Below are 13,472 nucleotides of genomic sequence, written 5' to 3'. Positions count from 1 at the left end.
GCATCTCATGGAATCAGTACCTGATTTGGGGAGTGTTTGCTTGCTTGTTTTGTGGTGGTTTTGTTTGTGAAGTTTGTTATTTTTTTTCTAGTCAGTTTGTACTTGAGGGATTTTTGTTTCCTTTCAGAAATATGCATGTGCATTCTGGTATTACACATTTTTCCCCTAAAAGGACTGAACAACATGGTTGTGGGTCTGTCTTCAGGCATGCAAGTGGTTTGCATGCAGCAGTTGTTTCATGGAAGTGAGGTTGGTAACAGATGGATAGGTTTGTAATAAAACACCTTAGATGTGTTTAACAATGTGTTTAATTGATAAATATACATGTAATATATTCTCCTCCAATCTTAACTTTCCAGTTTTAAACCAATGGTTTGGTTTTGCATGAAAATCTGCAACCTCTTATTGTGCAAGTGCAGTGCAGGGATTAGTGTATATTCAATCTATAAATTCATATTGTGGTGTTGAAGTATAAACTGCTGACCTGAGTGTAAAAGCTGGACCATAGAAGTCTAAGAAACTTCCACATTAACAGTTGAGGATACACATAACTATTGATAGCAGGACTTGCTAGTGACAGGCAGGTACTTTGGGAGCCAATGCCGGGATGTGCAGGTAATTAAATAAATGTATCTAGAAAGCTTCTCTCAGCAGTGCATGCTGAATAACTGATGTGACAGCACATGATGAACTAGAATTCTAGAGCACTGCTGATCTGCAGTCAGAGCTGGTAGCAAACTGTGATGCTTATAATTTATTGGGAGAGACATTAACTCTTTCTGTCTGTGTCCGGATGTGACCTCTGAATATTCAGATATGCACTGACTAGGCTTAGCTATCGTGGCCCCTTCTGTTGATTTCTAGTTGGGCAATGCCACACCAGGTGCATGTGATTGTACACACGAATGCTTCTCTGTGATTGTCTCCTTCATGGGATTTCTAAAAATGCAGGAATAATACAAAAACATGCAATTAAAAAAATATTTGAGAAAATCTGTCTGCATAGAACCCAAGAAACAGAGATGTGAAGGACCAGCTGTCCTCGCAAATAGGCTGAAAGAGGGCATGTTTATTTGCATTTTCAGTTCAGGGACAAAGTTGCTTGTCCTCTGATGTCTGTCTGCACAGGTGGCTGGGCAGTCCTGCCCGTGGCTTGCATGGCTCATCTTGCAGAGCAGGTGCAGCTCTGAGCTGTTCCCTTCACATGGCACATGGATATGGGTACTCCCATCCTGCAAATGGGCCATGTGGTTATAGAGGAGGTCCTCAGAGTGGCTGGAAACACTGTGAGAAGCTGCATTTCTTCTGGAAATGCATGAGGGAAGAAATACTTGAGAGTTTGTAAGGAGGTAGCATGAGAAGCTGGAGTGTTCTCTATAAGGATGTCATGGGAGGAATTGCTGACACCCTGACAGCCTAAAAAGCTGATTGCGTGGTTGCTTAAGCACATGGCTAGTACACACTGTCCTGTATTTGTATATAGCCCTGCTCCCAGGTTTGTCACGTCTTCATCCAGATTGTCTTCCACAACCCATGCCATGAAAGTTGTTTTCTTGCATATGGGTCCGGAGATGTGTACTGCTTTTGACTGACATATGTAGCAGGAGGTATAAAAATAATCCCAGATGTGTTTTCTGGGGCTGGGAAACTGAAATGTCTCAGAAAACTGAGAAAATTAATCATAAATTCAGGATGATATCCCAACAGAGTGACCGAAAACATCTGGTGGATACAGTTTGTACCTCATCCAAGTGTGCAGAGGCAGTTAAAGCAGTAAAAAAAAAGAAAAAAAGAAAAAGAAATTTGGTTTATTGAGAGATATGAGGGAAGGGAGGGGAGGCACCTAAGCCATTGTTCAAGAGAATGGCTTTTGAGAAGCATTATGATCAGGTAAGGAAGCCAAAGTACAAAGCATGTCTTACAGTGCTGAGGTGTTATGCAAGTGTTAAGTAGGTCTGTGTCTCACTGATAAATATATGGGTACACACAGATGCACCCCAGAGAGAGAGATCTTTCTGCAAGTTGCTCTGTCAAATGTCCAGTGGTTTGATCCTGGGGCAAAATGGATCTAAGGCAAAGGAAGAATATATGTTCATCTGTGGAGGAGGGGCTTGGGTTGGATGCACCAGTGAGAGGACAGAACACCAGCATCCCACAGGGAGTTTGCAGAGCATAGCCCAAGGCAACAGAGGTGACAGGGGTGGGACATTTTGACCTGAAAAGACAGCTGATCAGTCAAGTAAAGAAACTGAACAATGCTGGAGAGCTCATGTGAAAGCCCCAGGCTCAGAGGTCTGAGCCTAGCCAGGTCCAAGGCACAGGCCATGGCCACAGATGTGTGTGGGCTCCTGGGAGTCCAGCACAAGGCCTGCTCTAGTCTGCAGGTCAGTGGACCTTGCAGTACAAATATTTAAGTGCTCATTAGCTGCTTGGCTTTGCAATTATACTTTTATTATTTTCAAGATGTTCTGCTTTGCAGGGTCATGAATATTTTCTTTGAGTCACCAGAGGTCATTGGAGTTACTCAGCCCTCAAGCTAGCTCCCCCCTGTCCTGCCAAAGACATGTGTGGGACTTGTAAAACACGCTCTGGCTTGCCATATTGCTTAATTATCCTCTTAGCTCTAATGAGATGCACCCTGACTAACGGTGTAGTCACAAACAACATGTTGCTATAATTTGGGCCATCACTAAGATCTTCTTTATCACTACCCATCAAGGTAGCGCTTCAGAAGGCTGAAGGGCAATGTGCCTAATAAAAGAAAACATTTAGGCACATTAGAACATGGCTAGAGGAGAGCAGTGCTCTGACTAGAGCTGTGTTTGCAGCATGCCTCGAAGTTGTGTGGTGCAGGTGTCTGGCAGGAAGAGCTGGGTGACCCCTGGGAGGCCAAATTCTTGTGTGCTGCACTGCTGCAATCCCACATGACCCAGAGTATTTGCAGAGAAGCAGCATCGATTGCTGGAGCAACCAACAATTTTTGTTTTCATTTTCTCCTGTCAAGCACTGTTAAAGTAAACTGGGCTGTAAAATGGAAAGTTCTCTGTCTCTACTTTTAAAATGGGAAGAAGGGCCTCACAATAAATGATCTCTTTTCTGAGTATCTTTTTTCTTTTTTTTTATTAAAATTGTCAAAACTTGATTGAAGGTACAAAGACACTGTGTTTTAATGAGCATAGGCTAGAGCTGGGATTACAGATCATAATCCTACTGTGCAGTTGCTTTGCTGATGTTAATGGATGCTGGTAGTCAGCAGGCAAAATTCCTTGTTCTCCTGTGATGGCTTACAATGTGAGCTCTGTCATCCAGTGTCATTCCCTCTCAGGATATGACTGAATGATCCTTTTCAGCAAGGACTTATCCCAGCTCTCACAAAAACTCTTCTGAGGCACAAGCTTTTGGCCTCCACCCTGGATTGGTCTGCAGTATTTGGGAGATATTTCCCAAGTGGCTTCCAGAGAAAGACCTGTGCTCCTCTCTTCTCTCAGCAGATCTTTGCCTGTGCTCATGAAGTCTTTATTTCAAGTCAAAATGAATGGAATGCTCCGCTAATGGAGAAATGGGGTGGGTTTTTTTGGTTTTTGGGGTTTTTTGAATGAGATAGAACTATCCCTTCCCCTAATGTTGTATATAAATGCATTTCCTGGCCGGTTGCATTTCTTGTACATCTGAATGAGTGTCTTCATGGACCTGAGCTGGGAGTTGGAAAATTCATCTTCTCTTTTTAGTGGCTTCCCAACTTTCTCCTGCAAAAAAATGGATTTATCATGTGTCCAGAGGACAATTTCTATGGCAGCCTAGGTTTTAAAAAACATATTGGCTGCAGTGAGAAGTTCAAGAAGAGTTCAGATCCGGACCGAACTTTGAAGCTATTTCCTTTGTTGGTAATGGACTGAGGAAAATAAAAATAAAGAAAATCTGGCTCTGTTAAGGGAGTTCTGGATCTTTATCTATACTTTGTGAGCGTGGCCTTTCCCTGTGTAGCAGAACTGTTTTTCTGGTATTCAGAATGATGTATTATGTATAGTATGGATATTTATATGTATTTTTACCTCCAGCTAACAATACCTTCTTGAATTTGTTAGGACTATTTTTAAAAAGTGCTGAAGGGAGGAAAATTGGGGAAGGCACTGAATAGTTGGATATGTTGCTAAATATTTTACATTTAAAAGTTCTCTCTAATGCAGCTTTTCTGGTGTTGACTTTTGCTGTGAAGGAAGGGGCCTCTTCATTCTGAAGCAGTCAGAGGTCACTGGGGACCCCACATGCACTCAGCCTCCAGTCAATAGTGCCCTCAGCCCTAATGTGTTTTACTCTACCTCAGGACCTGACCCCACTTGTCTAGCATCACAAATCACCATCAGCCTTTCTCCCCTCTTCCCATCTCTCTGGGTTTTATCTGTCAGCTCCCAGTTTTGATCCAGCTTGATTCACTGTAGGGTTACTTAGAAAGTGATAATCTTGGGGGTAAATTTAAGAAGACCAACAGATTTGTGCACAACTGCTAGACTTTGCTGTAGGGAATTTTTATTTTTGGCAGTGAAAGCTGGGGGTCTGTACTGCACTATCCTCTTTAAAAAGAATGGGATGACTTGGTGTGTGGGGCTTATGTCTTGGACCTTCCAGCTGAATGATGATCAGAAGTTATATTTACATGTAAATTAAAGTTTGTCCTCTGTGAACATTCCAGTTGCCACTGCCTCTGAACTTCTCATCTATTTATCATTTGTGTGCACTGTGAGCACAGTGGGAGTTAGATACATGTTTACTGTCACAATGCTGCTTTTAAATTGGGCTCTGTAAATTGGCTGGAGATGCTTGCTTTTGTTTTGGGAGTCTCCAGACATGGTGGTTGGTGGCATTCTTGTGTGACTTGTGCACTTTGGTTTTTCAGGCAACAGCATGGGGTTCAGATGAAGACACCAGGAGGTCCTGTCAAAGTAAAGGGAAAACAGAGGTAAGTTTTGCTTTGTTACAATGATGTTATGGGTAAATATATTTGCAACATGTGAAATCCACACAGAGAATGTCTGACACCAGTTTGAGCTTGCAAATTTGCAGCAGTTTAGCTGTACTGCCACATGGGTATGAGCACCACTAAGCAAGCCACTTCAAAGGCCCCCTGTTCAAGTTATTACACTTGCTCTGCATGAAATTTAAAGGTGATTTCACTGCTGGAGAGGACACAATTTGTGACACATCAGGGAGCGGAGTGGTGGCAAGCCAGGGGTAGCATCCTGCAGAGGGGTGTGAGGCCAGGCAGGCTGGCTTAGCCCAGGTCCTCAGCAATGAGCCACTGGCATTCAGCCACATGGGATTCAATGTTTGCCTGCAGTTGGAGTTTGTAGTGGTATAATTCCCTGGAAGGTGAGAATTGAATCTGCTCACACACTGCAATCGCTTCAGGTTGAATATCACAGAGATGCTTGGGAGGCAGGTGCACTCTGTTAAACTGCACTTTAAAGTAGGAATTGCTTGAACTTGCACATGCTGTCCCAGAAGTTCGGAGTTTCAGGCATTTCTGATCCAGCCATGGGGCCTTTCCACCCTTCTTCTGCGAAGCTAAAATGAAGGCATCTATCTAAAAGCAGGATTTTGTTTGTTTGTTTTTCAAATATGATATTCATGCACTTCAAAAATCTTCAGTCCTCAACTGAGAGGGCGTCCATTGTCTTTAGTACAACTCTGCAAAAAGCTTAAAGTCCCAACCAGAGGGGCTGGCAAAAGATGAGACAGAATAAGCACAATCTTTGCTTAGACACAGACAGTCGAGCACAGAGTGATTGTGTGGCTAGCCCAAAATGATGGAATCTGCCACATTCCAGTTTGCTGCTTTAAACACAGGATTATCTGATCTTCCATTGACAATATTATTTTTATATAATAAAGTTCATGTGATTACCGCATAAAATTGTATGTACAGACAAAAAAAAAGCTAGCTTGAGTTTAGAAATATTTCGTCAGCCACTGGATAAAGCCATACATGTGACTGAACAAAGTCTAGGGTAATTTCAATCTCTCTTTGTTACTGTTATGTCAAAAGTATGCAACAGTCTGAGTATCTTCACTGCTGCCTTCTCACACTGCAAAGGGTTTGCAAAGAAATGTCATGAGCATAATGCTCTAAGCAGCTGAGTGTATGCTGATTGTGACACAGAGTTTGAAATCATTTGGTGGGTGCAGTGATCATGAGTGAAGTTTGGAGGAGTGGAGGTATTCAAGCAGACTGTTAGGCACTTCTTGACATACAATTAGTGGCAAACAAAGGTGTTGACTAGGACTCTGACAAGAAGACAGGAAGCTACAAAGGCAGAAGGATTCTGCAGTAGCTAAGTAAACACTGATCTCCCAGGTCTGTATCTACACTACCCTGTGAGTCCACAGCTGAGTCCCCTGTACATTCATTGTTAGTTCTGCTGCAGAGAAATGACTCAGCACCAGCTCAAAAAGACCAAGTTCAGTCTAGGCAGCTGATGAAGCTCTACTCCAGCTAAGCCCAGATCTGATCCAGGATCTCTGCCCTTGGCTGGGTAAATGCAGCAGGTGAGGGCAGCACCATTGTGAACACTTCTGATTCTGCTGTGCAATGGTGGTACAAGGTGCAGACATCTGTCTGCCTCAAAGTTGACTAATGGCAGGTTTCTACCCAGCACAGATGATTTGATGATAAACGTGTTATGGATTGTTAGACACTTAGATATGTGGTGATAGAGGCTAGAAATAAGGAGAACCTTTGGATCTTACATTAATTCACAGTGTAATTGCCTAAGTTATATGGCTGGTACATTTTCCTTGCCCATTTAATAATGTATGTAGTTTAGGTAAAGCTTTCAAAACTGGCTCATGTATTAAAATGCCTCTTTTATTGTGCCTGTTAAGTATGAGATAAGATTGTTCCTGCTGCTTAGAAACTCTCTTCCTAAAATGCACAGAGCTGTACCCTAAGAAAAATAAGAAGCAGAAGAATAAAAGCCACAAAATGCATATCACAGAAGTGTAATTATTATGATATTATTATCACTTTCCTTTTGAGTACCTATTGTCTAGAGGAGAGGCAGATGAAAAATCTGGATCTTAGATAAAAGGTGAGAAAGTCCTTTTTTCCTGACACCTCTGGCCATGAATTTCACTTGCTTATTCCTAAATTGAGCTCAGTGCCTGTGTCTGTCTGCTGTACCTTTTTGAAAAAGATGGAAAGTTTTGCTCTGAGGGCCTGAAGTAAATGTGCTTCCTGTGCTTTACTGGATTGTTCTAATGGCAGATTACCTTCCCTGGTAACATGTACTTTATTTTTTATTTGGATATAGCTCCAGTTTTGAGTGAGTGGGCTTCATTTTGCCCTTCTCTGCTCGATTAAAGAGCCCTTTAGTTATCAGTATTTATTTTTTACAGAGGCACTTATATGCTCTTTTCAATGCAGTACTTTGGTTTTTTGATAAAGTAAAAGATTAATTCTGCAAGCCTTTCTCTATGTCATTTTTCTACTGCCCTTGAATACTTTTTTCTGTTTTCTGCGTACTCCAATTTTTCACCTGTATTCCCTTGCAATCTCTCTAATGCTTAAGTGTGATTAAAACAGCCTCCACCCTCCTCAGTTCATATACATGGCAGTTTTGTAGCTGCTCTGCCTAAATTCTTTCACAGTTACTAGTCTTGGGAGGAAATCTCCATGTTTATACATAAAGCCCTTTTGTTCCTCTTTCTTTAATGCACAGTATCTCTATAAAATGGGACATTGGTCTCACTGATAGTCGCAGCTTTTGCCATTTTTAGGTTAAATGATTGTTAAGAAAAATGTTGATACTGAGCTGGTAGCACCCTTGCTGGGACTCCACTAGGACAGCAAGTTTATGAGTGATTTCACTTTGAGGATTTTTTTAAATCACAGTAATTTATCAGACTTTAATCACTTAATGTATAAGTTCCTGAACCTGATTTTAAAATTAACTCTCTGCAATATATCATGCAATATGAAAACAAACACCTCAGAAAAGTCTCTTTCATTGAAGTTATTTTTATCAACTAAAACTTGTGGTTTCCTCAAAGAAGTGTACATGCTTTGCTTGCCATGTCTCTGGAGAGCCATGCTGGCTTCTTCTTTTTTTTGTAGCATTTATAAAGTGTAGCATGATCAATATCTTTAAACTGTCCCCTGGAAAACATCCACATTACTGAGACAGTGCAGAGAACAAAGTCAGTGTTATGTTGCTTTTCTTTGTGTCTTCCAAATGAAATCATCCAGAGGTTGTAGTTAAAATGAATGATGGATAGAGCAGAAGGGGAAGAGGTGTATTTAATTTCATTAGGAGTTGCTCAGTTCCTCGTTTGTAATTGGTTTGTCTCTGCATAACAGTTGCCATCCACCACATCTAAGGAATTTTGCCTAACATGGAAAATTGTCGTTTTTCAAGATTAGAACTTTGGTCTTTCTTTTGTCTAAGCACCAAATTATTTGTTAATGTTCCAAAAGCAGCACACCATCATTTTAAACTGTGTAAAGAAAACACTTGTGAAAACGACAGTGAAAAATGGCAGCTCTTACGTTCTGCCCTAAGAGCTTTGTGTAGCCAGAAGGAAGATGATGCACTAATAGCACTTCTGGAGCAAGAAAGAAATGAGATTAATATCTGATAGGCATCCATCTGAGTTGTCCCACTGCACTGCCAGTGTAGCTTCTTCCCTCTTTTTGTGTGGTGTCCTGTTGCTGTGGATGCACAAGGTTACAGGGAAATCCTACCCAAGGCTTCAGCCCAGTGGAATGGGATTGGTGCATAGAAATTGCTGAGCTAAAGGAGGATTGAGCTATTTCAGGCCTTCCAGTGGCTATGTGTCACATAGAGGATGCTTATCTGCTTATCTGGTGGAACTGGGAAACTCCACACCATTTAAGAATAATAGACATCCAGGTAGGAGAGGCACCATAGAAATCCCCAGGGAAACAGAAATAGCTGGGAGGCCATCAGCTATTTTTATCCCCTTTGTAACTGTTCCTAGAGACCTGAACCTACATTCCTGTTACTTCTGCTAAGCTATCAATGCAGAATCAGCCCCCAAATAAATTTGATTAGGAAATCTATTGAAGAACATTTGGTTAGAAAAATCATTAGCAATTCTCTTTGCTATCTGTTCCACTCAGAAGAGAGGGGTAGTTTGGCTGGGGCCTTGGCTTAAACTGAGTAGCAGACTTGCTTGTCCAAAGAAGTAAATACAGATACCTGAGAGTGTACCAATAGCAGGGCTCAAGAACCAAGTTAGGTCTTGATTATTTTTTAATAAATTGGGATAAACTGCAGCAGATAAATTAAATGTTTGCTGCACTATAAAATGTCACAGAAGGGGTAACTTGGAGTTCTGCTGGCTGATTCTCTGAACTCCAGGTTGTGCTCCAGGAGTCTGTGTTTCTCTACTGAGCATGGCAGACTGTCTGCAACAGCTATTTTTCTCATATAGTGTATAACTGTAAAACCTATCAGTATGTGATGAAATAGTGTTAACAAATAATTAAAAAGGAGATAAAAAGGAGATCTCTGACAACAGGGCTTGGGTAGTTTATTTAAACTAGAAAGCCATTAAAGTAGTGCCTATATATAGCTATGCTTGCAAAGAAAAATTCATCTGTACAATGAGATTAAGATTTATAACACTTTAGAACTCTGGTGTTAAGAGATGACAGAATAAACAACTAAGAAGCATCTACAGCTGGTTTATCTGCAGCAGCCTGAAACTTTTTGAGTTTTACCTCAAATGGAAGCTGCAGGAGGTCAGCCCCTCCATTGCTGATCTGTCCACATGAATGAAGGCAGTAACAGGACACCACTCTTGCTTCTCAGGTTTGAATTGTGCTCTCAAAACAACCTGATGTCTCTGTGAGCTAGTAAGAGACCTGGTCCTGTCCGCAGTCATGGACATAGAGCATTCACAGACAGTACATGAATAGTAATTCTAAATGCTACAAAAAGTAAATAAATGAAAGTAGGCTTAAACTGAGGAGGTGACATGAAGGGGCTTCAGTGCAGTTTGTTCTGACTCTGAAATCCTGTGGCCTGTAGTGTTGAGCATTAGCAGTCATGACCTCTTCCTTTCTAGGCAGACAAGGGTCATTAGACTGGAGAAAAGTGATACCTTCTAAATTTATGGCCCTGTCTCAATAAAGGAATGAGTACCAGGTAATTTTGGGGAAGGAGCAAGAACCTCAAAGTATGTAACATGCAATTCATAGGAAAATCAGAAATATGCTTAATTCTTTGGCAGTGAGCCACAGGTTTTTATCAGCTCTACCATATATTTAATAATAATCCTAACTAATATAACTAAGTTATTCTTATTAACCATATAAATATGCAGTCTTCCCCCTTTATTTAAAACCTTAATCTCTTGATCCTTGTAATATCTTCTGGTGATGAGATTTGCAGACTGATCATACACAGATTTAACTGTCATAACTCCATAATGTGAGAGCAGGATCCAAATATTGTCTTGTCTGGACAGAGGTGGATTCAAACTTGCCAAATTTTCTGCTTATATTACAGCCCATCTGATTTTTGCTTCCTGTGGGCCTAGAGTTTTCCAGCCACATGGAAGAAACTGCATTAAATAGCTCCTACTTTCTGTAGGGGCTTGTGAGATCATTTTACTAACCAGTTGCCTCAGCTATGACTTGCTGCAGAGAGCACTGTATTGAATGACTTTTCAGAGCAAATCCAGGCTGGTTTAAAGAATACAGAGAGAAGGCTGTTCCTTGCTATTTATTTTGAGAATGGGGTAGTAAGAGGATCTAATTAAATCTCCCAGACACTGTCTTGAGAAAAATCCTGCAAGCTGGAACATTTCATTGGTTTTGTTTCTTTGCTTTTGTTGGAGGCTTTGTAGACTGATGTGACTGGCCATGGGTACAGCAATAAGAAACACAAGGTGAGCACTGTATTCTGCTCTGGGCCAGGCAGGTTGGAGAGATGTGGTCTGGTAGTCAGACCTTTGTGTGTGTGTCCACTAACCTGCGTGTCACTACAGTGAGATTAGCACCTGCATTGTTTCCATTGCCCCAGCTGACAGAGCAGGGCAGACAATGTGCATCTGCCTCAGAACATTACTTTAAGGGTCTAAATTGCTTTGAGAGCAGTGCATGAAATGAGCATATTATCACTGCTCTTCCTCCACGAGCATGCAGTGCTGCTACCATGGTCAGTCAGGTCTAGGGAAAATATCAGCTCAGTTAACTCATAGGAACAACTGCAGGTGAACATGGCCTACACCTAGCAGCATTATTTTTAAGCAGTAAAAATGGATTAAAATGTGCAATAGATTAATCATTGCCAGTAGTCTGCAGCCTATGACCTTCCACAGAAATTCTTTTTGTGTGCTATCTTCTCAGCTGGGAAGATTTTACAGAAATTTAAATTTATCTCTGTGCAAATAAAGGGAAATCTGCAAATTAGGATTTTATATTTTTGCAGGCCAAGGCTTTAGTTAGGAATACATTGTAGTACCTAGGCAGGAAAGGGTCCAGCAACATGGCTGGTCTTAGCTGTTCTGGGTCAGAAGCTCTGCTCAGACCTTGCACAGAGGAGAGAATGGTGGCAGTGGAGGGGGAGCAGGTGGATACTCTCTTGTGTGAAATTTGAGTACAGAACTGCATTCTAGGTTAGATGGCAAATCAATCATATTCTGAAAACAACACTCTGTTGGGAGATGACCTAATACTTTTTTTAACAGCATTTGTTCGAGAATTTTTAGTACTTTGCAGTCAAATATATAGTGGTCCTAAAATTATGTGGGATTGAATAACTGTACTCTACAGAAAGAGGAATTACTTAACCCAGTCATGAAATGCAGACATCTCTAGGGCAGGAAGGAACTGACAGGGCTCCCAGCGCCATGCAGCAATGACAAGAGAGGGCAGAGAGGATGGCAAGCCCTTTGTCTTGTTAAAGGAAGCAATGAGACCACTATTCTCAACACAGCAGGCGGGACAGTGCTTCTTAAGGTCCTGCTTGATAGACTGATGCACAGTCGCCATGACTGATCTGCTTCTGAAATAAAAAGAGTTGGCTCAGGTATGAATCTAAGCTCTCATTTTTGGGTGCTGGGCATTGGGTATCTGATTCCTGCTGCCCCTCAAGACTGGCAGCATGTGCCTTGTGGCACTCAGTAGCCTCTTTCCAGACTGGGCAAGTGCTCCTGGGCTGGCTCTGGAGTGGAGTCTGTGTCATTCAAAAGCAAGGATCACATATCATGTCCATGCAGTTGCCATCTGTGGGTAGCACTGGCAGGTTTCCTGTTGGATCCTTTCTGTACAGCAAATGAAACAAGATAGTGTGTAATCCAGCTAAGCAAGCCCCTTCCCTTCCAGATGATAGGGGGTGTTTTTACACTGCTGATTCTTGCAAATGAAGTCTTCAGGGGATTTATCAACATTCCCAGCATGGGAACTTGCTGTATGATTGCTGCTTACAGGAGGGAGAAGTGGTGTCTGCAGCTGTAGGCTCAACTTAGTGGCAAATGATGATCTGTTGGAGGGAAGAAAGCAAAGCAGCCCGGGTAACCCAGCTGAGGTTGCTATTTTTCAACAAGTTTCCTTTTCTGCTTATGGTATAACATAATAGACTTTCTTCCCTTGGAGCCCAGTGGGTGCCAGTCATTGCTCATATCCTCTCCTCTGAGGTGGCCCAGGGCCTGGGGCAGGCAGGCTGGTGCACGTGGCTCATTGGGCTCTTTGGGTGATCCTTGGGGCAGGTGGCTCTGCAGCCTCTTGCACTGCCTCTGGGAATTGCATACTAGTCTCTTACCTCCCTTTTCCTGTGTGTAATGTTGGAAAGTTCCTGCCCTGTGTGGCCTCCTCCACCCCAACAACTTCACTCCAGGAGATGCTCAGTTAGCCTGATTTGCACTGCACAGATCTGTGGGGAGAAAGAGAGACCATGGCTCTCTCTAGCAACGTGAAGGTGATTTTCTGAACAAAAAGGCAACTGCGGCCTTGTGCTGCCACCCCCACAGCAGGACCCCCACACCTTTGGGGACTGGTATGTGGAGGGAGTTGCCTACTGGTACCAGCAAGTGGTTGAGCAACTGAGACTGGGAACTTGCTATTTCTCATTGGCCTGGCCTGAAAGAGAAACTCCTTCTACCATGGAAAATGCTGAGCACACAATTCTCTAGGAGGCAGGAAGTAACAGCCTGTTCAAGCACGAGATTGTCTGACCAGTCTGGTCTATTAAAGAGAAGTTCCTGCTGTTATCCTGCTGGCACTGGTTTGAATTATAGTGCAGACAGACCTGCTGTCCTTCACTGGTGAAGTTGGTGTCTTGGTAATGTTTTCAAAGCTGCAACATTACTGGGAGAATAGGTCAGAAGTATCATCGTGGAAAGAGGGAAAATTTCTCCTCCACTCTAAGCAGAGCACAGAAAGAGGCACTTGTAGCTATGACAAAATTGACCTGATGGCTATCATCCTACCCCAGGACTGTGCAGGGCTA

General features: G+C 42.3%; 1 protein-coding gene across 1 annotated transcript in view; it reads left to right on the top strand.

The window, feature by feature from the left end:
• Positions 1–13,472, top strand: part of SEMA5B (semaphorin 5B) — a 201,912-nt gene that overhangs the window by 119,443 nt on the left and 68,997 nt on the right. Inside the window, exon 7 of the mRNA XM_054278238.1 lies at positions 4,895–4,957. Coding sequence (XP_054134213.1) covers positions 4,895–4,957 — 63 coding nt within the window. The remainder of the gene's footprint in view (positions 1–4,894; positions 4,958–13,472) is intronic.

This window comes from Melozone crissalis, unplaced genomic scaffold (assembly GCF_028551555.1).
Source record: "Melozone crissalis strain CALT ecotype California unplaced genomic scaffold, PUWL_Pcris_2 ptg000023l_1, whole genome shotgun sequence".
Taxonomy (NCBI): Eukaryota; Metazoa; Chordata; class Aves; order Passeriformes; family Passerellidae; genus Melozone; species Melozone crissalis.
This window is presented reverse-complemented; position numbering and strand designations above follow the sequence as displayed.